We start from the raw sequence: 24,887 nt of genomic DNA, 5'->3' as shown, positions 1-24,887 counted from the left end.
ACTAACAGATGAGGTGGAACATTCACACAACAGATCCAAAACCTCAAAAAAAACAAGCGATTGCGAGTAGTTAAAGAGACGTTGCCTTAAACATAATGAAGGTAATTGCCTCAAAATCTGATTTTGCCAAAATTGTAGTATTATCTCAAGACCAATTCAGGTGTGGCTTGAAAAAAAAAATACAAGTTTGAGCAAAGAACAGTGGGCTTTACGGTCCTGAAGTGTTGTCCAGTTTTTCATGCCAGTCATCTGGGTTTGGTCATCATCTCAAGGCTGGAGGCAGCAGAGGGAAATCAAGTGGCAGTGCTTGGGCAGAGAGGGAGAATGGCAGGAAACAAACAGTCAAATCAAACCATTATCTGTTCAGTATCAACGGCTGGTGTGATGGGACAGCATGAGGCCTACTGTGCCAGACTGGGTGGAGAAGAATTCAACATTCATTCATTCATTCCATGAGATCAAGGTTGGATCTGAAGCTACTTCTCCATGATATCAATCTATCCATCCATCTGCCCCATCTGACCTGAAAAATGCCTGGACTGGCAATAACTCAAGGTTGGCAACAACTGAAGATGCATCATGCAGAGAGCCAGCTATCTATTACTGGCCCAGGTTTTTTCAGGTCAGTCGGTGGGGGGGCCTAGAGCATTATCACAGAGCCAAGCTATAACTTCAGCTTTAGGCTAAAGAGTTACAGCAGGAGATAGGCCTTAAGTGTGTAATTAGCTAGTTCACTGTATGCTTGGCTCAACAAAATGTTGTTGACGTTCCTCTCCCGACCTCTCTCCACCTCTGGCTGGAAACCTGCAGTGGGTTAGGCATAACTAAAGAACTATGCACCCAGCCCAGCAGGGGAATTCTTCTGCCTGGCTTCATAGGCCCTGAGAGACCAGCTCGGCGATCGGGCCGCGCAGCAGAGGATGTTAACGCTGTCCTCTCCAAGTGGGTTTATAGGGGAGGTTCTGAATGTGGCGGGGGGGAATGTGAAACATTTGAGGCTGGGGTAGCATTGAGGTGTGTGGGGTGACTCTGACGGTGGTCCCCAGAGTGCGTTAAGGCTCAAATGAGTGTGGAATATACATCCTGTAAAAGTGTGGCCTCTGCTTTAACACACACATACACACACACACACACACACACACACACACACACAGAAAGAGAGGGAAAGAGTGAGAGAGAGAGATGAGAGTGCAGTTTATTGTGAGGAAAAACTCCTGCAGATAATGAGGACCATGCTGATGAAGTGGGGATGTGAAATGGAATAACAGGAAAGGGAGCATAGCCTACATTCTAACAGACCCACCCACTATTCCACCCACCCACACACACACACACACTCAGACACTAGCTGGCTCTTTCCTTCTCTCAAACACACATTTACTAGCATGTGGACACACACACATGAACTCACACACACACACACTCAGACACTAGCTGGCTCTTTCCTTCTCTCAAACACACATTCACTAGCATATGGACACACACACATGAACTCACACACACACACAGACACTAGCTGGCTCTTTCCTTCTCTCAAACACACATTCACTAGCATGTGGACACACACACATGAACTCACACACACACACAGACACTAGCTGGCTCTTTCCTTTTCTCAAACACACATTCACTAGCATGTGGACACACACACACACACACACATGAACTCACACACACACAAACAAACACAGCTGACTTGCACCTGGTCTCAGGGATCAGCTAGCACAGGGACATCCTTTAAGTTGGGTGGGGGGAGAACAAACTGACTCCAATATGAAATCAGCCAGGGAATTAGAAACCCACAAAATGTGCAAAACGGTGAATGCGTCACACATGGTCCGTCCATCTGCTCCGCTCTCGGAATACGAGCGACGTATGATGAAAGATGTTTATCTTCACAACGTGCCGTCTCCACACACATGGATATGCTCTTGAGCACCACCACCACCTCCGCAACATCTCCGACGCGTCCCCCCCACACTGAACTACGCGCCTTAAAACCCTGCCCCAAGGTTGTGCGGGCGAAACTCGAAAGTCGTTCCGATTTAATACCCCTCTTGAGCCCCGTTCCCGTCATAAAAAAAAGAAAATGGGCCGAGAAATGGCTGCTCTCACGTTCTGACAGTCGTAGAAATGGCCATACATCTTTGGCGGAGGAAGTGAGGGAATGGCGTGTACATGACGTTAGTATTTCCCCTACACACACTCCTGATGCCTGAGTGCTTTATGGCTGTAGATATGGCAGAGGTCTGTCAATGGAGTCCTGGTCAAGCTTGGACCCTCTGAGGAGCTCCCCACTGTCTCAGCAGAAGACTGATTGGACAGTAAACTAGTGCAGACATTCACCTTCACTGCCTTCTTTAGTCTTCATCAAGAAATCCACTGCCCCCCAGTCCCCCCCCCCCCCCCCCTCACCCTGCCTCTGCCTAATTTCTTCTTCTGGGAATAAATCCATCTGTTTTTCTTCGATTTTTTTTCTGCGGGTTTTGGCACGAACCGCTGCCAATTTTCAAAGCCACATTAGATGCAGGCAAAGATTTTCTAGTCGTGACTTCTTGATTAATATCAATTAGTCTTATCTGTGTGATGGAGGAGCCAAGTTCTGTTCGGAATTAAAGTTCTCATCTGGTGACGGGACTGAACTTTTCTTTCAGTTCTGAAAAACTGCTTCCCCGCTCTCCCTCAACATTCATGATAGCACACTGAGGTAAAATAAAAAACGAACTGACTTTACATTGGTAATGGTGGTATTACGGCCTCTGAGATTTTTTTAAGTACATATGGGTCAGGCCATTTCCACTCCTTTCTTTTCTACTTTTTCAGACATTACACACACAGAGAAAAAGGTATTAAAATTATAAGATTCAGTTGCGTCATTGTAGGGACAGAGAAGTATTTGGTTTCAAAATATCTCCTGGGCCAATTTTGTCCTGTTACCGAGCAACTCGGCTCCAACAGAGCATAAATCCTAAATCCCTTTCTATCTCACTCAGGCTGAAAAGGGGATTTTGAGTTTTCCTCAGCTGTTCACAAACCAAGTTAAGATTGTGGAATAAATCTTGACAGAGCAACAAAATATCTTCCAGCCTTTTATTCTCTTTTAAGCCAATTGTGAGTTTTCTTCACCGAGGCCCATCTCACTTATTTCATGGTGGCAATGTCAAGATGTGGAAGTGTAACTCACTGGGATGAGTAAACAGCTTGATCAATAGATGGTATGAGACTGAAAGATAATTGGTACTGTGATTTCATCACTAAATTCAATGATTTTCCCAAAGTGATATGGAACTGAGATACAGATAGCAAAACAATCCATTCAAACTTCATTGGTCTCCATGGAATAGTCCAATTACACGTCTAGTTGGTGTCCTTCCTTTATGTCCTTTCTATATACATATACTGTACATCTCTGTACATTTTTACTATCATTTTGGATGTATTAAAGTTAGTTAGTACATTTGGGATATCAGCTGTTGAACACACTTTAGTCATATTATTTGTGTGGTCCATTTCCTGAAAGCCTTAACTCTAGTTTCCACAGAACGGCTCTGCAGCTCTGGAAGGACAAACAGCACATAAAGGCCATGATTTATTTGAACCTTTAGTGAATACACAAACTAACCATAAAAGTCATTGCAATACACAAAGGGATCATATTGTTGGCTTTGTGTATGCTTCAACATCTAACATCTGTTGTGACCTTGTGATTTGTTTTGTATTACATCCTGTTCTAATGGTAGTGATTAACCATAGCTTTGGACTAAAATAAGTGTGTTTGAAAGACCAAATCACCAAAAACTTCTGGTTCTGGTCCAATGCTTGACCCCAAATCAAATGCTACATTTAACTTCTTCTCCGACCCCCAGTGTCCAGGTCTCAAGTGTCGTCAGAGAAGCAGGAGGCCCTGATGGAGAACATGACCAGGTTGGGCGACCGCTCCCGTGACCTCCAGGAGTCCTTGGGCCAGCTTTCCTCGCAGAGTGACCTGCTGGAGAACATCTGGAAGCTGGAGAACCTCTTCCAGAACCACACAGAGGCCCTGCAGCAGCTGAATCTGGTTTTGCGGGGCCTGGAGCAGGACGTACGGGGCCTGCAGGACCACTCGCTTCAGATGGACGACTCCGTGGAGCACCTCGGGCACCGGCTGGAGGGCCTGGGCTCGTCGGGCCCAAGGAACGGCAGCAGCAGCCTGGACGTTCAGCTGGCCCACGCCACCAGCTCCCTGCAGGCCCAGGACACCCTGCTGCGGGAGACATCGCTGAGGGTGGACCGGCTGCGGGAGCGTGTGGAGGACGTGGGGTGGATGGTGGGCGCGGTGAACCACACGTTCTCCGGCGAGGTGAGCGTCCATCGCGCCAAGATCCATGACCTGCAGGTGCAGATCAGCAACGTGACCCACGACACGCTGACCATGAAGGTCATGCAGGAGCACCTGGAAGAGCAGCTGAGGAACGAGATTGAGATCCTCAACGTCATCACCGAGGACCTGAGGCTCAAGGACTGGGAGCAGTCGGTCGCCCTCAAGAACCTCACATACATAGAAGGTACGTTTCAGAGAGCTTCAAAAACACACAGAGTCAGCGGAGTTGACAAACTATTTTCTACCTGTTGCTTCTGTAGAGCAATGTTATTTAACACTGAAAGCATATGGGAGACATTTCCCTGTACTCACACAAAAGTTGGGAATCAAATGCAATTAGCATAATGAGAGAACAATAGTGCCTTAGGAGTGTGGCTGATACAAAAACAAAATATCTGTGTTTCACATTAAGGTTACTCTCAACCATTTTAGATCTCAGATAAAAAATGTATACTTTCATGTATGCAAAGTTAGTTGCAAAGCTTGATAGTGTGTTTATCTGTTCTTCACATGACTATATACCATCAAAATTAATTTGAAGATGATACCAAAACGGGTTACCTACAAGAACATACCACAAAAAGTGGCAAATTGTTGCTTCTGTTACTTTAAAGTAACAAAATTAGACACATGCACACAAAATGTTTACAAATACCGAGACGTTACAGTGATGTCATGATGAAAATGCTGGCAGTCAGAATGTGGTTAGGGGAAAAACTAAGTGTGGATATAAAAGGAACCATGTCTAATTATGCATCGTATCCAATATCTGGTTTATATATGGGTGGGAGGAAGCTGAATCCAGGCTGGAAACAATCGTTTTGGGTTGCCTCGAGAACCTTGCTTTTAAGAACTCTGCCCGTCTGTCATTAGTTCCAGTATGAGACACATTTGTATGTCATTAAGCCTCAGTAGAGCCAGGAAAGCTGCGCACCTCACACTCGCAGTCGCCGTGGCTGGCATTGTGTCTTTCCGTGTCTCAGTGCCTCTTAGCTTGTGTTTAGTTTCCACCCGTGTTTCTGGCGCCAAATAACAAAGCTGTGTTTGTGAAAAAAAAGAGTGTAATTACTGAAATGTTAAATTATGAATTCTTTGAGTGTGTGTATCGTATTTGGAGGGCTTAAAGCTGGAAACTTGTGATCATGGAACTTTTACAGTAACATAGTACATGTATTTGGACGTGTTGTGCAGCAAAGCCCGTGTCTATTTTTTTTATTTTCAGTCAACAGTAAATCAAGGAAACACAATCTGAGCATTAGATCTACCACATCCTGTGAAGGAAATATTAACTTTTCTGATGTGTTCCTGCATTGATTGAAAACAATTAAACAACACTAGAATGTTCTCTAAAGGTCATGGCTGCCTTGGCGACTTCCGTTCCCACCTCCACTAACTGGCTTCTGGCCTGACATCAGGAAGGAACACGACACTCTTTCCTTATTTAGAAAAAAAAAAACGTCTCTCTTCTAGGAAGGAAATAACATTAACTTTAAGATCCCATGCCAATCCCAACAGGCCCAAAAAGAGCTGGTACGTGAAACACAAGGGTGGGTCTAGTTTTTTGCATAGATGGAAATATTCACTCATTTTTAGCTAGCAACAGGGTTTATTATTTTTTCTCCAACAGTTCCAGTGTAATGAATTAATGACCCAGGGGCCAGCGGAGAGGGCAGGACCATAACACTGATTCCACTAAAACAAACCACCAATTAGACCTCGCTGCTTAACGCACTGGGCCCCCCAGTTGGGGCCCTCAGCCTTGACCCCGACGCAGACATACATTCCTGGAGCCTTTAATGGGTACCGCAAGGTTCTCCGGAGATGCTCCCCACTCCTGGCAGGACCCGCAACAAGGGCTCGGATTTAAAGGCCGCTTCAAAGTCTTCGGGCTTTGAAGTGGTGGCTCGTTAAGAGGAGGTTATTAACTATGGCAACTCATCTGAATCCATATACTCCCCTGTGGGGAAAACATTTATCCATTAAGAAAACACAGAGAAAACATGTTTTAGCCACTTTTAAGGAAGGAGTCAGCTGAGCTGTACTTCCAGAACTCAAGGCACCCCCTCGCACTGCCAGGTTAGCCAGGAATTGTTTACATTGCACAGTTCATTTCATCCATGCAATACGCTTTGGTTGCCTCGCACACTACCGTCTTTTCCTGCTTGTGAATACTGAATCAGCATATGTTCTCCTCTGTTGCAAAATGAGTCAACAACATGAAACTTGAATAGGCCTTCCAAAACTGAGGTCAACAAACTGCTTAGGTGATTGAATCCCAGACAGCTCCCGTCATAACAACACAGTCCACTTCAAAACAACCCACAGTCCTCTTCAAAACAACACAGTCCACTTCAAAACAACACAGTGCACTTCAAGGACTGTAAGAGACTAACTTTATTTACATGCTTTCAAATCTCTACTGTAGGTCATCGATATTCTATTATAAGTGACATGCATAGAGTGAAAGCAGACATGTAAACGTTTTTACTTTTTGTTGGCAGTGAGAACTACATGCTGTTATTACCTTGTTGAGCCTATCCAACCATATACAGATTCCAAGAAACATATTGCTGCTGAGTATTTCATATTTTGTACAGTAAACTAAAATGGATCTCATGGATTTCTGTAATGGTGGCAATAGATGTAGTATCAGATATACGTAACTCACTGTTGTCCTGTCACTGTCCTCAGGACCTCCGGGACCAAAAGGGGAGAAGGGTGACGATGGCACCCTGGGCCCAGTGGGTCCGCCTGGCCTGAGTGGATTGAGAGGTATGCTTCCCCCCCCCCCCCCCCTCTTACTGTATATCCATGTGACGTATGTTGTTCCTTCCCATCCATGAACGTTCATTTGCATTGCAAGTATCACCACATGGTGTTTTCATGGAGCTTGTTTGAGGACCCCCTCGAAAACGAGATGCTGCATCTCAAGGGGTTATCCTCCAAACAATAAATAAAAAAAAAATACAATGATGGATTCCTCACAGGCCTCATGTACTGCGTGTTATCCTGAACTGTCAGCCTCCCAGTATAAGGTCAGGTCTACTCTATATATCTGCCAGATTCCCATGGCATGGGCTGTGTGCAGGGACCCTCTATAACGGTTGACCCTTCAGCGCCCTGCCTGCGGACCCGTAGCTCACGTGCACATCTGCTCACTGGCACTGTGTGCTAAATGTATGGGTTAACCTTAGCACACTTGACCTGTCATATACAGCATCCCATGAGAGCGTTTTATTTACCGATGACAAAGCATCTGAAGCCCCTGTCAAGCCTCCACACATATCGAGGGAGGAAGCAGAGGAACTCCCACTGCCTCTTTTTCATGGTGTCTGGGGGAGGGAGGGAGGTTGGGGTTGGGGTAGGGGGGTGCATCTGACAGGGCAGTTGCATGAGAACAGTGCTTTGCTCCCAAATTCCTGATAAGGTAGAAAATGTTTTCATTCTGGTAAATGAATGCCAGATTTCCTCCCTTCCCCATTTGTTTGAAAGGGGCTGTTGGAAAGCAAATCCCCATGGCGTGTCTGTGTTTCTTGTCAGGCGTTGCGGGAGAAAAGGGCATCCAGGGTCTCCGGGGCCTGAAGGGAGCCAGCGGCCTGGACGGCGTCGACGGGCAGAAAGGGGAGACGGGGCCTGAAGGGCCTAAAGGTATGTCTGATGTTACCCCCTCTGTCACTGGGGGCCCGAGCCCGAGCCGAGCTGCGTGTGCCTTTCGTTCGTCTCGAACTTCAGAGGCGTCCCAGGGCAGCCGCCTCTCCATCTCGATCTGTCTTGGCCCGCTGTGAGCGAGCTGAGCAGAGCGGAGCGGAGCGGAGGTTCCCCCTGCAGACACCAGAGGACCGTGCCGTCTTACAGACAAATGGAATCCAGGAATCCCTCACTCTCACTCCATCATCTTCCCCCACCATCCTTTTGTCTACTCTGTTGTCTGTTTTACAGACTCCATTGACTTGTTTCCCAACTCTCTCTACTACTCCCTCTCTTCTTCCATCCCTCTCTCTTCCATCCCTCTCTCCTTCCATCGCTCTCTCTTCCACTTCCTCTCTCCTTCTATCCCTCTCTCTTCCACTTCCTCTCTCCTTCTATCCCTCTCTCTGTCTTACCGTGACTAATTCTCAAGGCCTTTACACATGTTGGCCATTTAACTCACATGCGTGTCTTACACTATCCTATACATAGAGCACACATATTGGCCCTGTGAATTTGTAACATTTCTTTTATACACTTCAACATTCACTGGCAAAACCAGAAGTGTAAAGGTCAAATGTCATATTCACAGCACACTTGGCAAAACCAGAACTGTAAAGGTCAAATGTCATATTCACAGCACACTTGGCAAAACTAGAAGTGTAAAGGTCAAATGTCAAATTCACAGCACACTTGGAGAGCTCACAGTGTGCCATTTCCCTGTGAGTTTTCGCTTTATCCCTGGTGTGTAACAGCCTGCGTTTGTCTTGCTTCATTGGCAATGCTCACAGTGATCCACCCTGCCACGGACCCTCATCCATCTGGCTGACCCGGTGCACTACTGGCCCAGCACAATAACACATCCCCATTTCAACGGCACAGGGAATGCTGGGGAATTCATGCAGAGTGTTTATTGGAACACAAGTCTAGTTTTTGTCATCCAATACTCCAATACCCCAGACTCTCATTCTCAGTCTTTCTCTCTCTATCTCACACACAAGCACACACACATATACACACACACACACACACACACACACACACACACACACACACACACACACACACACACACACACACACACACACACACATTACCCCACATGCTCGTGATAGGAACATTATAGGACATGACCCTCAACAATAGACCCATTCTGTTTTCACAGACCAGAGTTTGCTAAACAAGCAGCTGTTGGGGATCAGTTTGGTTTGGCCCAACTGTCTCCCATCCAACTTTCTCAAAACTCCTTCGAGCCAATAACAATAAGCCTGCGTGGAGACTGCCCTGTGCTGCAGTCGTCCAGCCCTGGACAATGCCATTTCCCGAGACCCTAAAGACTTTGAAATAGGGGTTAAACAAATAGGACTTACAACAACAAAGGCACGCTGCTCTGCAGTGAAAAAAAGAAAAAAGCTGCAGAGGGATCAATGAGGAAAACTTGAGAGACCTTGAGAGGCTTGTAACTCGCACCTCCGAACAGCCCGTCCATTTCCTCCTCCTCCTCCTCCTCCCCGCTCTCGGTTCAGGAGGGGCTGAGCCTGGCAGCCGCCTGCCGTAGCCCCTCAAAATATCCCCGCTGGCGCAAGGCGTTTGCACCGCGGATGTGGTCAGCCGAGAAACCAACCAGGCGCCATTTTGTGGTTGTGTTTGGGTGCCACTGTCCCTGGATGCTGTCCTATGATTTTCTGGAAAAAGAAAATGCAGTAAATTACAGCTAACGTACAGTAATGGCTCCCCTTCTTTCAGAAGGCTAAACCCCTTTATGTGTCTTTACTGGAGTAGCAGATGTGAGGACCATAGAGGCCGTGGCCATTGATGTGGCTCAGAACTATCTGTCAGGGTGGAACAGAGGCGGGTTGGCAGGGCGTGGGCCAATTCAGAGGAGGTGTAGCCTCCCGCCGCTGGCTGTGTGGTGGTACGCTTTCCTTATAATAAGCCTAGACACGCCGGCCCAAGCAATAAATAGCTTTACCGTTTATGTGAGAAGTTTGACCATTTTAGCACCAAACACAATGGACTTTCCCACTAGAACAGGTTACCAGAAATAAGTATGTTCAAAAATTAAAGTCTTGAATTTTCTCAACAGTTGAGGGTGAGCTATGTCCTCATCCAGTAAGCTCTTTCTTCACAGGCAATACAAGATATTCATTGCAGGCAGCTGAAATGTATAACGTATTTTAATGCCACGTTTAAAGACACATCTGTTAATAGTGTGACAATTTAGTAATGATCTATTGAGCTGGGGTGTATATTTTATTTTAAGTTAAAGGTAAGATGTTTTTGTACTTGTTTTGTACTTACATTATAGGACACCACAACCACCTCAAATCTAAACTACATTTCCCATGACCTTTAAGCAAAGGGGTTTACTTCTGCTGCTGCATATCCAATAAACAAGACATTTTCATTAAAGCAATGTTTATAAGACTAATGTACCATAACATCATTCTGAGTCATTGCTATATAAATATCACTGACCATTCTGTGGCTATCTGGTTTCATCAGGGGTGTGCTAAAGGACATAACATTAGTTGCTGTAAGCATGTGGTTTTTTAGATTCCATCTTCCAGGGAGTTTCGGTAAGACCTTGAATTGGTGCATTGAGACTGTCATTGGCGATTGCTGCAGAGCACGCTAAACCATTTTCAGATGGATGACCCACTTCAGACAACGAGCTGAACAACAGTAAACAAACACACGAAGCTCTGCGAGTCTAAGTCACCATGACAGAGAAACCCATTACAGTTATGAATATCAGATTTCAGAAATATGTGCTTTACCACTTTCAACTCTTCTGCACTGATGTGCATGGAGGTTTGGCCCCACAGGAGGGTCCTTCTGCTTCTCAATGAAAAGCACCAATTTAAACAGTAGTGAAGTATTATTTAAAGTATTCTTTTCTCACGTGTGGCCAGTCTGCTTCAGTTCTACACATCACGCAGATTAGAGAGCATGTGTGGTGGGTAAAGCCGTAGGTTAATGCATAATAATAGGACCTACCACGGTCTGGTCTATCTCACTTTGTTTTCTGAAGGGGAAGGGCTCATTTTGGTGCTGTTTTATGTTTCCTGTAAAACCAGTGAATAGATACTCCTCTGTTTCTTAAATGGTGCTATACCATCATGGCCACAGGCCTTGAATTCTCCACTCCACCCCCCCCGCCCCCAACGAAAAGTTCTCCATCATGGGAGCTTTCACAAGCTGCTGCAAAGTCTCACATCGTGCACAAGTCCCCCTTCGGGTCCCCTAGGGTTTGGTGTCAAAGTGTGAAGAGTGAAGTGTGCTGGGATAGCACTCCTGTTGCTCCATGTATCAGTGCATGCCACTTATCTGCTGTCTGTCTGTCTGTTGTCCTTAACCGGCCGTTTGTGATTGTGTCTTTCAGGTCAAAGGGGAGAGAGGGGGCCAAAGGGAGACAAGGGGGAGAGAGGCGACAGAGGAGGAGAGAAGACAGGTAGGATTTGATCATCGCGTTTGTTTATGTGGAAGAGCTCGCCTGGACTTAAACATAAAGTCTATATACTATAACTTGAATATTGAAAGATATCAATCAATGATCGCATTATGCAGCACCTCACGCAATAGATTCTATGCTGAACAAGACAACGGAGAAGGCACTTTGACCGTGGCTCTTTTGTAAGATTCACAATGGAATGCAAAGGCAGACATAAAAGGGCAGAATGTAGGTCACACAGGACTAATAGCTCTGCTATGTCATGTGTTATATCACACAGGACAGGACTAATAACTCTGCTATGTCATGTGTTATATCACACAGGACAGGACTAATAACTCTCCTATGTCATGTGTTATATCACACAGGACAGGACTAATAACTCTCCTATGTCATGTGTTATATCACACAGGACTAATAACCCTCCTCTGTCATGTGTTATATCACACAGGACTAATAGCTCTGCTATGTCATGTGTTATATCACACAGGACAGGACTAATAGCTCTCCTATGTCATGTGTTATATCACACAGGACAGGACTAATAACTCTGCTATGTCATGTGTTATATCACACAGGACAGGACTAATAACTCTCCTATGTCATGTGTTATATCACACAGGACTAATAGCTCTGCTATGTCATGTGTTATATCACACAGGACAGGACTAATAACTCTCCTATGTCATGTGTTATATCACACAGGACTAATAGCTCTGCTATGTCATGTGTTATATCACATAGGACAGGACTAATAACTCTCCTATGTCATGTGTTATATCACACAGGACTAATAACTCTCCTATGTCATGTGTTATATCACACAGGACTAATAACTCTCCTATGTCATGTGTTATATCACACAGGACTAATAGCTCTGCTATGTCATGTGTTATATCACACAGGACAGGACTAATAACTCTCCTATGTCATGTGTTATATCACACAGGACTAATAGCTCTGCTATGTCATGTGTTATATCACACAGGACTAATAACTCTCCTATGTCATGTGTTATATCACACAGGACTAATAACTCTCCTCTGTCGTGTGTTATATCACAGCCATGTCTGCAAATGCCTCCAAACATTAACAGATGCAAAAAAAAACAACACCATTAGATTCCTCCTGGGTGAGCTATTGCTAATGTTGGAATTCTTTCATCTTGGCCATGATGTGAGAGGCTCCGTCCAGCACCCCCGCACGTTTCTAAAGCAAAACAAGAGGCGTATCACCTGTACTTTTCAGTCTAGCGATTTTACGACCGAGTAAAAGCTGCTCCTCGAAGGCCCTTGGAAAAGCATTACTGACCATGTACCTCTCTCCCCTCGTCTTGCACAGCCATTCATTCATGTGCGGAGTCCTGTGCTCACAGTTAAATGCCACTCACAGCTGTTGTTGGAGACTTTGAGGTTGGGTTGAGTGCTCAGTTCCCGATAGGAAGGCTTAGTGGTTTCATAGAGCACTGATTAAAGTTTGAGATCATCTGTTTACAAATTCCATCTTGAAATGTGTGCTAAGAGCCGGTTAGCTTAGTGTTTGTGCGGTTGGTGCTTCTTTGTTAGATCCCACTGTACTGTACCACCCTAGCCCCCCCCCCCCCCCCCCCCCCCCCACTCCCCCCTCTGGCCGGTACACTGGTCCAATAAAACCAACCACAATGTACTTTCAGGCAAGGAAAGAAAACAAACCCAAATTCTCATTTCTTTTTTCCTCGAGCTGGAAATATTATTTTTTCTTGATGACATCATTAGGGCTCATTTTGGCTTGATGAGAGTTGGAATGGGCCTCTGTCAAAGTGACAGCTCCAAACATCTGAAACGGATTTTGACCCTTACTTAGGTACATGGAGAGAGAGAGAGAGAGAGAAAGAGAGAGAGAGAAAGAGAGAAGGACTGTGAATTAGAGTCCTACCAAATGAAGAGGGTTGAGGGTGGGGTCTTTTCTCAATTTATTTAGTTTTGCTTCGGAGGTTTCGTTTTTTTCTCCTCTTTCTCTGCCCTCTGAAGTGAAATTGGTTCCATGAGTGTGAAGAGACTCATGTAAATGGATGAGGTTTGTGGGATCACACGCAGGGGTTTTGCGGTCTGACCGCCTTGATGTATGTCACATGCTCTGTCACCACGGCGCTGTTGTGACTGGCCTCTCCCCTCAGCCCATTCATCACTGTCTCCGTCTGATGTTGATGGCATCACACTGCAGAACTCTCTCTCTCTCTCTCTCTCTCTCTCTCTCTCTCTCTCTCTCCCTCTCTTCCTGGCACTGTGACCCAACAGGTGTGGCAGACGTAGGGAATACATCATAAGGAGTTTGACCAGCTGTGATATGCCTCGCCTCGTGCAGACCACTGTGTCCATCCCCTCTGACACCTCCGCACTTGTCTCCCCACGGGCTTGTTGACTTAAATATGAACCGCCGTGTAATCAAGGGCAGAGTGGTGTGTGAGAGCTAAGCAGTCTGTTTCCACACCTCATCTCACACACTCTTCACACCGTTCTTACACACTCTCATGTGTGGGGGCCAGAGAGTGTGTGTGTGTGTGTGTGTGTGTGTGTGTGTGTGTGTGTGTGTGTGTGTGTGTGTGTGTGTGTGTGTGTGTGGGTGCACTGTGTGTGTGTGTGTGTGTGTGTGTGCAGATGATGGAGTGATGAGGTGAAAAGAGAGAGGAGTTGAGGTGTGTTGAAGGGTTTCAAAACCACATCATATACCAGTGCAAAGAGTAAATCACTCTTGGGCAAATAAAAGACTGGGTATTGCACAACCAGCCTGACATGATTCCCCTGAAAGTAAGGCAGTCATGTCCTTCAGTTTACTGACGTGACTGTATTCCTGTACGCTGTAAGTGGGGATTTATTGATCAGCTCTTGATACAGATGTTGTAATTGTCCGGCCCCAAACAGAACGTTTAGCGGACTCTTCTTCACCAAACATTATGACAGCACTTTCTTCTGCTGACTGGACCATGTGGGCCATGTCTGCCAGTGTTTTGCAAGGTATCGACAGTGCTGATTTACAGAGATCTGTCCCACGGGAAGGGAAGGAGTCTGCCCTAGTTCTTAAATAAATCTCACAAGTTGGGAGTTGTGAAACAGGGGAGGTGACATCACCGGGGGTTTTTGGAAAGTTTTTCGATTTCTGCTTTTCATTACTTCGTCTGGACAATTAGTCGGTTTCGGTTAAGTTGCACACTGGAATTTGCTGGCTTTGAGCAGATTACACCCGCAAAAACATGTTTGCTTGAGTTAGCACTCATCAAAAGCAGGGTTAACTTACTATTCCAACAAGCTGTGGATTTCTAATATTCTTGATCTTTTAATATCCTGGTAAGAAACCTCATTTAGACACAGTACGGCCTGTACAGCAGTACAGCACTAATGCATTTGATGTGCTTATTAACTTCTGATATATCAGCAATACTACATCTAAAAGGATATCAAATCTCACCGTGTGAGTTCAAAACACACAGTCCTGGATTATGAACATCAGCTAGATATCGTACATGATGGGTCAACATTCCACTCTAATGTCATCCGAGCGCAGCCAAAACAGAGGCCTTTGAGGATACAGCGAGCGTGCTTTTAGCGCTTGGATCACACATGCATGCGACCGGGGGAGTATAGAATGACATCTAGGACACGTGAGGCGTTTCCTCCTGGCCGTGTTCACCCTCATGCCGTGGGCCACACTGGGGTGTGGGGGTGGATTGCATTAGGGGGGAGAGGTGCGCCCCTCACTGTGCTCCTCTCACTGTGCTCCTGCTGCCGTGGGAACCGTCCGCAAGCAGAGAGGTTGGGGGCCGGACCACACAAACACGACAATGACGCCATCACTCCCCCGCTCAACCTGCTCTTTGGACGACCCAGACGCATCTGTGGTGAGCACGGTCCAGTCCAAACACACGCACACAGGGGGGAAGCGGACCCCGGCCTCGGTGGAGTCCACTAATGTAGTACTGGCACTCCCAGCCCACTGATAGACATCTTAAGGAGCTGAAACCTCACACACACATACAGGTCCCTGTGGGAGTGACACATAAGGGCCACAGATACCAGGAGAGCCATTACACACAGCGTGCTCCACACTCTGACATGGGCATTTAACCATGTAAACCTTAATGTAAACCATACATACCATACAGACGCAATGGTGGGATCAGGTAGAGTTGAGTAGACCATTAGGAGTCTGATACTGTACAAGTGACCACCTCCCTGCAAGGCTCAGGTCAACAGTTGATAAACTGGTATGTGGGATATGAATACATTGGACTAAAGCGCTATATGAGCCAAACGTGAAGTCCCCAGCCAATCGGTCTTTGTCAAGTATTCACTTACAAATCTCATTTCCCTTTTTTCTCGAAAGTTGTTTTTCACGTCGTCCATATCACATGGCTGATTTGTTTGACTGGTCACAGGGAAGAGTAGCAGTAAACCACTTGTGCATGCTGTTTAGCATGTCCAAGAGCATTGTGTTGATCTGTTTTTTTTTTACCCAGCTAAAGGTAATATCCTTACAGATGCATGACATGTAACCTTGTACGTGCTACAAAAGCAGGTAAACTAGCCCTGTTTGATTCGATATGCAGCGCTTGGAGGCGAACTTCCTGAATGAAGTATTTCCTCCATATATTTCAGTCCTTTTGCACGAACGCTCTAAGCCCTGCCTGCTCAAACGCAGCACATTAGTCACACAGGCTTGGAGCCGTCAGATGTGCGATTCTGTTCTCGACCTTGACCCAATACACACATGGATATAAGTGCCCCCCCACACACACACTCTTTCCCACACGCACACAGAAACACACACAGATATACATGATTTTGTTATATATGTTATATACACACACACACACACACACACACACTCATAGACACCTAAACACAAGTACAGACTCATATACACATACACACACCTACTGATTTGCACTCCACTGACTCTGACACTGTCTTGTACTGCAGACATAAACACTAATTGGCATGCACAGACATACACCTATACACATAAACACACACGCTCACACACACACACACACACACACACACACACACACACACACACACACACACACACACACACACACACACACCACACACACAGGCACAAACAAGCCCACCACTGAGTCCCCTTTTCACAGCACAGATTGTTGTTCCCTGAGCCGTAACTGGCCGTAATCTCGAACGAGAGGGGGGGGGGGGGGTGCGGGTTGAAGGAGAGCGTAAGCGGGAAATCTCCCTGTTTGTCTGTGGTGGACGACATGTGTTTTCAATCACTGCAGATTGGCCGCCTTCCTCAGGCCAACCCTGGGCCAGCATCTGCAATGCATTTGCAGGATGTTCCTCCTCTCTTCCGAGGCCCATCCTGGAGATTTACATTTAATGCAGCCGCCGAATTAATATCACCATGTGGGCCCAGACCGGAGCCCCTCCAATGATGGAGCACTGTCCGGTTTAAGCCAGCGATCGTTATCAACACCTCCCACCTACCTGTCACGCGTGAGGGCAAAAGTCGGATGTTAATCTCTGAGAGATACCTCCCAGAGACGTGCACGAGAAGGAAGATTGAAGACGCCTCGTTGGACACGTCTCCCTGACTAATAGATGTCTGATGTTGTTGCTAGCTCGTGCCGTGTTGTGGGAATGGGGGCTAAGAGACTGGGGGGAGAAGGAGAGGAGAGAGAGTGAGTGAACTTATTAACTCGTCGTGTAGGGCACTGAGTGAAAGCAGCTTAGATGCACATCTTGAAATGATTGTCATGATGACCCATTCATGCAGATGTGCTCGCTATTGGGAACATTCTCTGAGGTTCTTTCTGCCGTCACCTGTTGCGTTTGGGATTTGAATTAGAAAACACCTGCCAGAGGAGGGCCATCCAGCTCCTCAGACACTAAATGCCTTTCAACTGCTAATTAGCTTTCGCTTCAACACATTTATTTGTTAACCGTGTGGCAGAGTTTCCCATCTAGCTCTCCAACTTCATGCTTTTTAAGCTCTTTAGGGAAAAAGCGTTCTCTATCCAAACATTGAAATCTTCTTTCCCTTGGAAGCATATAGCATATCCATAAACGCCTTTGTCAATGTCTCTCAAAGTCTAGCATACTTCACCCATGAGGTATTATTTGACGTTTAAACAGTAAAACTAGATGCTTTATTATATAACCGCTTCATTAGTCCCAAGGTGTGCTTCACTATAAGTCACTTGGAATGGAATTGTATGCAGTAAGACTAATTGTGTGTGTGTGTGTGTGTGTGTGTGTGTGTGTGTGTGTGTGTGTGTGTGTGTGTGTGTGTGTGTGTGTGTGTGTGTGTGATGCAGTGGAGCCAACACTGGTGAGGCTGGTGAATGGATCGGATTCTCACGAGGGCCGGGTGGAGGTGTTTCACGAGGGGCGCTGGGGCACCGTGTGTGATGATGTCTGGGACAAGAAGGACGGGGACGTGGTGTGCAGGATGATGGGCTTCAGGGGAGCCAAAGAGATCCACAAGACCGGCCGCTTTGGCCAGGGTGAGTCTTTTAAAGTTACCATGTTGATATTATCTTTAATGATGTATAATGTCTTCCTCCCATCTGATCTTTCCAAAATCACTCTCACAGCTATTACCCACAGGTGGAGTTTGACATGTGAGCTGAGGGAGGGGGGGGGGGGGGGGGGGGGGGGGGGGGGGCATTTCTTAACTGACATCAGTACACGGTCCTATCACACTCTCACACACTATTAGGTGGCGTGTGAAGCATATACATACTGGCATGGACCGCAGAAGGCATTTCAAATTGGTGGGGCCCCCAACACACACACACACACACACACACAGTGCACCCCCACACACACACACACACACACACACACACACAGTGCACCCACACACAGTGCACCCACACACACACACACACACACAGTGCACCCCCCACACACACACACACACACACACACACACACAGTGCACCCACACACAGTGCACCCACACACACACACACACACACACACACACACACACACACAGTGCACACACCCACCCCCTTGCTCCCCGACTTTGAACCGCCTTTGGGATCCACTTATACATTCATCTATAGTGCTGCAATCAGTGGCAGCCTGTGTTTGATAGTTAGGCGTGTAATGACCATTTATCTTTTTGTGAGACTAAAAACCAGTTAGGGGGGTTCCAGTAAAAACCTTTTTGCCATTTTTAGACATTTTGAGATGAAAAGGACAGGGGAAACACATGGTTTAAGTCTGGCTAGCTAGGTCGTTCTGAAGCAGCTTCTCGCATAACCTTCCCTATTTCTTACTAAAGTAAACAGCCTTCTACCAATCAAGACTAGTATTAAAACCTGTGGCACTAAGAGACGAGAACTAAGATGAATCCTTAAATCGTTTATTGGTCGACAGCAGCAAAACATGTTTTGGGTGGTACCTACACCGTCATTGCTCCTGGCTCAATGGTGATGTGATGCTTAAAACCTACAGTCAGAGAGAGAGGCAAGAATACTTCGCCATCTGTGTTTGAACCACACAGTAATGACGGGCTCTTAAGGTCAGATCCAATAGAGTGATCAGTCCGCATTTATGGATCTTGGAAATGGTTGAGACCAGTTGTTTTCTCCATTGTACTTTTATGAGGTATTTTACAGCACGCTGTGTCGGATCACTTTGGAGAAGAATATGAGTTTATGGGGAAGAGCCAGGGAGGCTAGATGCCATCAAAACAGTCTCTATGGTGACATTCATCTGATTGCCACTATAACTTACATTCAGCTACAGAAAATTATCTTATTTAGGAAAGGCTATATAGATGATGACTTATTGCAGTATCTGTCACACACAGTGTTTGGAGTTTGTTTTGTTGAAATAACAACCATGTTTGTAGGGTAGTTAAGGGTTGAGAGAACCAAGTAAAATTAGAAATGATTTGGATTTGTTTTGCTATGAAATCACCCATACAGCCCATTTTTCAAAGATTAGTGTTCTGTTTACAACAATGTTTCCAAATATTTACCTCATCTCTCGCTGCATATAACTATATTTGAACATAGATTTACTCTTAAATACTCTTAATCTCATTCATTATTTTATTATATTTATTATAATTCTGAAATCATAACTCTCATTCAGCCAGTCAAGTGAACATCTGTGCTTAGTTCATGTGACACTAGCGTCGCTGTTTAGAGGTTTGTCAGTGAGATGTTTTATTCAGCTTCTCAATGAGTGTCAGTGTCCTGTGGAGCTTTGTGACATTAATCATGGATGATACTCCACAAACATCTTTGTTATTCCAAGTAATACGTAATCATGTGAACGAATTTTGGTAAATATTTTCTGTATTAAAGAAAAACGTCTTTTGATCGTCTTCACGGAAAATATGGGATAGATTAATGTCCTGGAGCTGCTTTATTGGTATATAAAAAAGTCATTGGATGCTTATTATGCTTTAAAACACATTTGCATGAAGCAGCATGCAACAGTCGTGTCCTCAAAAGCTCCATGGTCAGGCTTCGGAGCACAGAGCAGCCCCAGAGCACGCGCCTCTCCAACTTGACTTCCTTCCACAGTGGGCTGACTCATAAGTGTGGAAGGTTTGAGATGGAGGCTGGTGGAGCCTGATGGAGCCTGAACAACTCTCTGTTGTCTCTCCTCAGAGCTGTGTATGGATGCTCAGACCCACACCGGATCGCTAATAGCCCTATTGGGGGCGGTGGACGAACACTGCACATCTGCAAGCTCTCAGATTGTGAGAGATGATAGTGAAGATAGATGCCTGGTGTAGCACCTGGAAGCTTTAACAGCCTGGAAATGCATTTTAGGATGTAATCATGTACGGGAATATATTTTTATTCATACACAAGATTGATCTAAGGTGCTCTTAACGTTCTGAAATGCTGTCTTGATACGGTTGTTTAAATTTGGCACACTGTAAGTATGACTGGGGAATGTTCACATGATGAGAAAAATGACAGCCCAAAGTGTTCTACACACAAACAAATCTACTCTCAATCTAGAACAATACTGGTCATTGTATGATATCTGACGTGTTTCACCGTAAGGCATCTCCCCTATAGGAGTTTTGTATTTGTCAGCCTTAAGCTGTGACCCTTTAATGGATGTCATTGAACTTTGGAACCCTGGCGTTAGGACAGGAAAATCCATCAGACCCAGTGAAACCGTTCCCTTGCCTAAACGTGTGCTGTAAGACTTGAAGAAAGCAGTGATGACCTTTTGATTCCATTAGAAACCCAACCTCCCAACCACCCTCACAGAAGGTAAAAAAAAAAAGAAAAAAAACCTTTAACCTCCACACGCAAGTCGCAACTTAGTCGTAGCTAGAGTGCTTACATCAGTAGAATGCTTGTAAAAGATAACGGAGAATTAAGGATGGCTCAGACCAAAGTCATTGATTTATTCCTTCTCAGAAAAAATGGCGGCACCTTAAAAGAGGATTTGGACAAGGCTTTGCACAGTGGACCGAACACAACCAATTCATTAAGCTGTCAAGAGCAGGGATCATTCGGTGGGTGTCTGTAACTCTGGCTGTGCTAAAAACAAGACCTGAACGTACCTCTGAGCCAGAGAGATGGCTGGTTTTGTTGAGGTAATTAATAAAGGCAGTAAAGACACTTAGAGGAGGAGAGGAGGAGAGGAGGAGAGGAGGAGAGGAGGAGAGGAGGACCCTCTGCCAGAGCTCCTCTTGGGTGGCACTTGGCTGCCATGTGTGGAGCATGCAAACATCTCAGGGTCGGACTATAGATGAGGAGAGGGAGAGAGAGAGAGAGAGAGAGGGAGAGGGAGAGGGAGAGGGAGAGGGAGAGGGAGAGGGAGAGAGAGAGAGGGAGAAAGGGAGAGAGGGAGGGAGAGAGAGAGAGGGAGGGGGAGAGAGAGAGAGAGAGGGAGGGGGAGCGAGAGAGAGAGTGAAAGATAGGGAGTTTTTGTGCTTGTGTTTTTGCCAATTTTGTAGTTATACACAGGATAAGTTGTTAAATTCCTTGTGCACAGCAGCCAAACCTCTCACTGTCACGTGCAAGTACTCATAACCCCCAACCCGAGATAATAATAGAATATGGGCTAATAGAAAATAACTATTTACTTTAAATTTTTTACTTTACTTTGTTGCTGTCAACACAGTTGATAGGAATTAAACTCATGTGAATGATGAATGAAAATATGAAATGAAAATAAGACTCCCACGTGTCAGGGGCCGGGGAGTTGTAGAGAAGTCCAAACGGTTGACTCTACATCAGCATCGGCTTCGCAAGGTTCAGGAGGATTTTAAACTGTGGAGGGGCTGTTTTCAAGATGGCCATTTTCAAACCCGCAAAATTCAGATTTTTATAAAAAATGTCAATATCAACACCATCATTGATGTGTTTCATCACAGTACAGTGAATGAGCTCAATAAACAAAAACAGAAACAGAAACAAAAACTAAAGGTAAATAAACGAATTTGTTCCAAACCATTCTTGCTTTTTCAGCAGCCTCAAACAACTCCTTTAAGGCTCCTTTGAGTGACCATCCAAAATCCAAAAAAAACTAAATCCAACAGAAGCGTTGTGCTTGATTTAGCTACAAAGTCAGTTCCAGGCAGAGCTGTTCTAAAAGGGGAGACTCCAATCTTCGGGTGAAAATGTGTAACGGCTGTGGGGTCTTTGAGGGGAGACCAGTGGCTGTTCTGTTTGAATGGAACCCTATGGGAGTAGAGGCTCAGTACCCTGAATAAACTCCTATTTTGTGAAAGCAGTTGGTTTCATAGCAATTAGACTACTACCTCTGTGATTATCAGTACTCCCATGACATGCCACCTCATCTGACTGACCATACAGACAGTAACCAAAGTGGTCGTGTTTGGATTGTATTTAGCCGACAATGTGTATTTTATATGTTGATACTTCGACTTCGACTGCTGAAGGGTGGCTCTCAGGTCCTGATCCTCTGCTTTGCTCTCCTCGTCCCACAGGCAGCGGTCTGATCTGGATGGACGACGTGGCTTGCGTGGGCACTGAGGACACCATTCACCAGTGCAAGTTCTCCGGCTGGGGCAGGACCAACTGTGGCCATGTGGAAGATGCAGGGGTGACGTGTAACACCTAAGAGCATCCCCCCCCGCCTTCCCCAACCACCACCACTCATTTCGCCTTGCTCCCCCCCTCCTACGTTTTTGGAAAGGCCAGAATGAACTAACTTGTTATGTGGCGAGAGCGTGACTTGACAGCCTGGGCGAGGTGCATCAAAGCCGCCGCACTTCCTGGTCCGCGCCGCGCAAATCGATTTGACAGTTTCGAGAAAACATGCCTCGCCTGGGGGCCCCGGCGGGGGCCTCTGGGTCAGCTATTGTCTTTGTAGAGTTGGTGTCACCATTGGCTGGCGCTACCAAAAAAAAAACCTGAATCTCTTGCCAAGAAGATCCGACCAAAATAATGGCCAGTAACATACAGTGACCTGTTTGGGGCTAGAAGCAAAAGGTACAAAGGGAAAAGAGTGGGAACAAGTGTCGTGCATGTCTAATGGATGTGGGCTTCAGAGAGCAGATTCAATAGTGTGTGTGTGTGTGTGTGTGTGTGTACGTGTGTCTGTGTGTGTGTGTGTGTGTATGTGTGTGTGTGTGTGTGTGTGTAAGTGTGTCTGTGTGTATGTGTGTGTAAGTGTGTGTGTGTGTGTGTGTAAGTCTGTGTGTGTGTGTGTGTGTGTAAGTGTGTGTCTGAGCATGTGTGCACGTGTGATTGTGTTGAGTTTCTCTCATTAGTGAATTTTAACATCAAGATACGTATGGTCTTTTTATGTCGGATTTTATAATGCTCCTATATGCTTTCCAAACCCCCCCCCCCCCCACACACACACACACACACATACACACACACAAATCAGGTCATTTGGGTAACACAGAGCACTGCCAAAAATGTCTCTCCCCTCAGTAAGAAATAGTGCAGTGGTCATGAGAGTGACGCTTGGTTTGTGTTTGGAAACCCCGACTCTGACCACAAATCTACCAATTTACAGCCTCAAGTAGACTGGTGCTAAAGTACTGGTGAAAGCAAGGGGTTTCATATAAACCCCCCCCCCCCCCCCCCATACTCTTGGCTGACAACGTCATTTCTGTACTTGAATCAACCACTGCTATATGGAACATAGCCTGCGGTGGAGATACAGATACCATTAAAAAACGAATGTCATTTTATTGCTGCAAACACAAACGTGTCTAATGCTCCCTGGCCACGTTCTGCGGACAGCTAGATTGTCCGTGTGGCCGCACCGCACATCCCTTGAGTCCATTCTTCAACCCCAGAGTTTCAGCGGGGCAGTGGAGCTTAATCAAACAGTATTAGAAAGCAGCCAAAGACAACACACCATGAAGTCCTTCTCAGTTTGAATGCTGTCATCCTCTCTCTCTGAAGGACATGATTACTTACATTTCCAGCTGGACTGCAAAGTGCCATTGCTTGTATGTACCGATCTTTATGACATTTTCCAACAATGTATTATGTTTATAAGTGTGACCAGTGTCATTATGTAGTGTTACTCTATCATAAATAACATACCTTAACACTTGAACAATTTATTTTATGTAAGTCTACAATTGTTTAACTTTTGTTGTAGTTAGTAACTGGCAGAACAGACATGCTTTTAATGTTCACCACAAGTGGTTTTAAAGCCACACATAAGTCCCCCCCTCCCCATTTAGATTTGTTGCTGCATTGTAAATTGACCACTGAACAACTTCCTGTTTTGGATCTTGGCCATCAAACCACGGGGCCAGGGGCCTAATTGTTCTTTAAAATGCGGCCATTTCTTAATATAGATGCCTATTTCATCGTTATGGCTTATATCACGCTGTGTACACGCCAAACACACAAAGCCAGGCTCCACAGATCTTGGCCATCCAGGCAGTGAACTAGCAGGGAAAGCCCACTGTGCTGGATGAATAAGGCATGAGGCTCTTGACCACTGGTGAAGCAGCCATTGCTCTTCAATGATAAGCACTGAAAGGCTTGCAGGTTCTCCTTAATGAAGGTTTACTCCCCACAGGTGTTCCAAAGCTCCAAGAATGTTTCACAGTATTTGTTTTCTTGTATTTTTTTTCCCCTCTCTGTCATAGCTGTCAGTTGTATTTCTCATTTACAGATGCAAAGACAGAAATCCAATATCTACTTGCATACGAATGTATATGAACTATAAACATCATAGAGAAGCATATTTTAAGTGTCTGTAAAGCTACTTCAATCTCAGAGGCAATACCAGTTACAGTATTTGATATTTGTTGTTATATATTGTTGGAGAGAATAAAGCATTTTTTTGTGTTTATACATACGACCTCCATTATTTCTGATAAAGCTGAATGTTATGACCCTGCTCAACACAAAGCGGTGCAGCCAACGACCCAGGCACCCCCGATATACATTCAAAGACC

General features: G+C 45.6%; 1 protein-coding gene across 1 annotated transcript in view; it reads left to right on the top strand.

Moving 5' to 3' along the window:
* scara5 (scavenger receptor class A, member 5 (putative)) overlaps positions 1-23,090 on the top strand; it is a 48,291-nt gene extending 25,201 nt beyond the window's left edge. The window contains exons 4-9 of the mRNA XM_012823976.3: positions 3,867-4,544; positions 7,052-7,132; positions 7,901-8,008; positions 11,433-11,501; positions 17,812-18,000; positions 22,440-23,090. Coding sequence (XP_012679430.2) covers positions 3,867-4,544; positions 7,052-7,132; positions 7,901-8,008; positions 11,433-11,501; positions 17,812-18,000; positions 22,440-22,573 — 1,259 coding nt within the window. The 3' untranslated portion in view covers positions 22,574-23,090. The remainder of the gene's footprint in view (positions 1-3,866; positions 4,545-7,051; positions 7,133-7,900; positions 8,009-11,432; positions 11,502-17,811; positions 18,001-22,439) is intronic.
* Positions 23,091-24,887: the final 1,797 nt, after the last annotated feature.

Source organism: Clupea harengus, chromosome 15 (assembly GCF_900700415.2).
Source record: "Clupea harengus chromosome 15, Ch_v2.0.2, whole genome shotgun sequence".
Taxonomy (NCBI): Eukaryota; Metazoa; Chordata; class Actinopteri; order Clupeiformes; family Clupeidae; genus Clupea; species Clupea harengus.
This window is presented reverse-complemented; position numbering and strand designations above follow the sequence as displayed.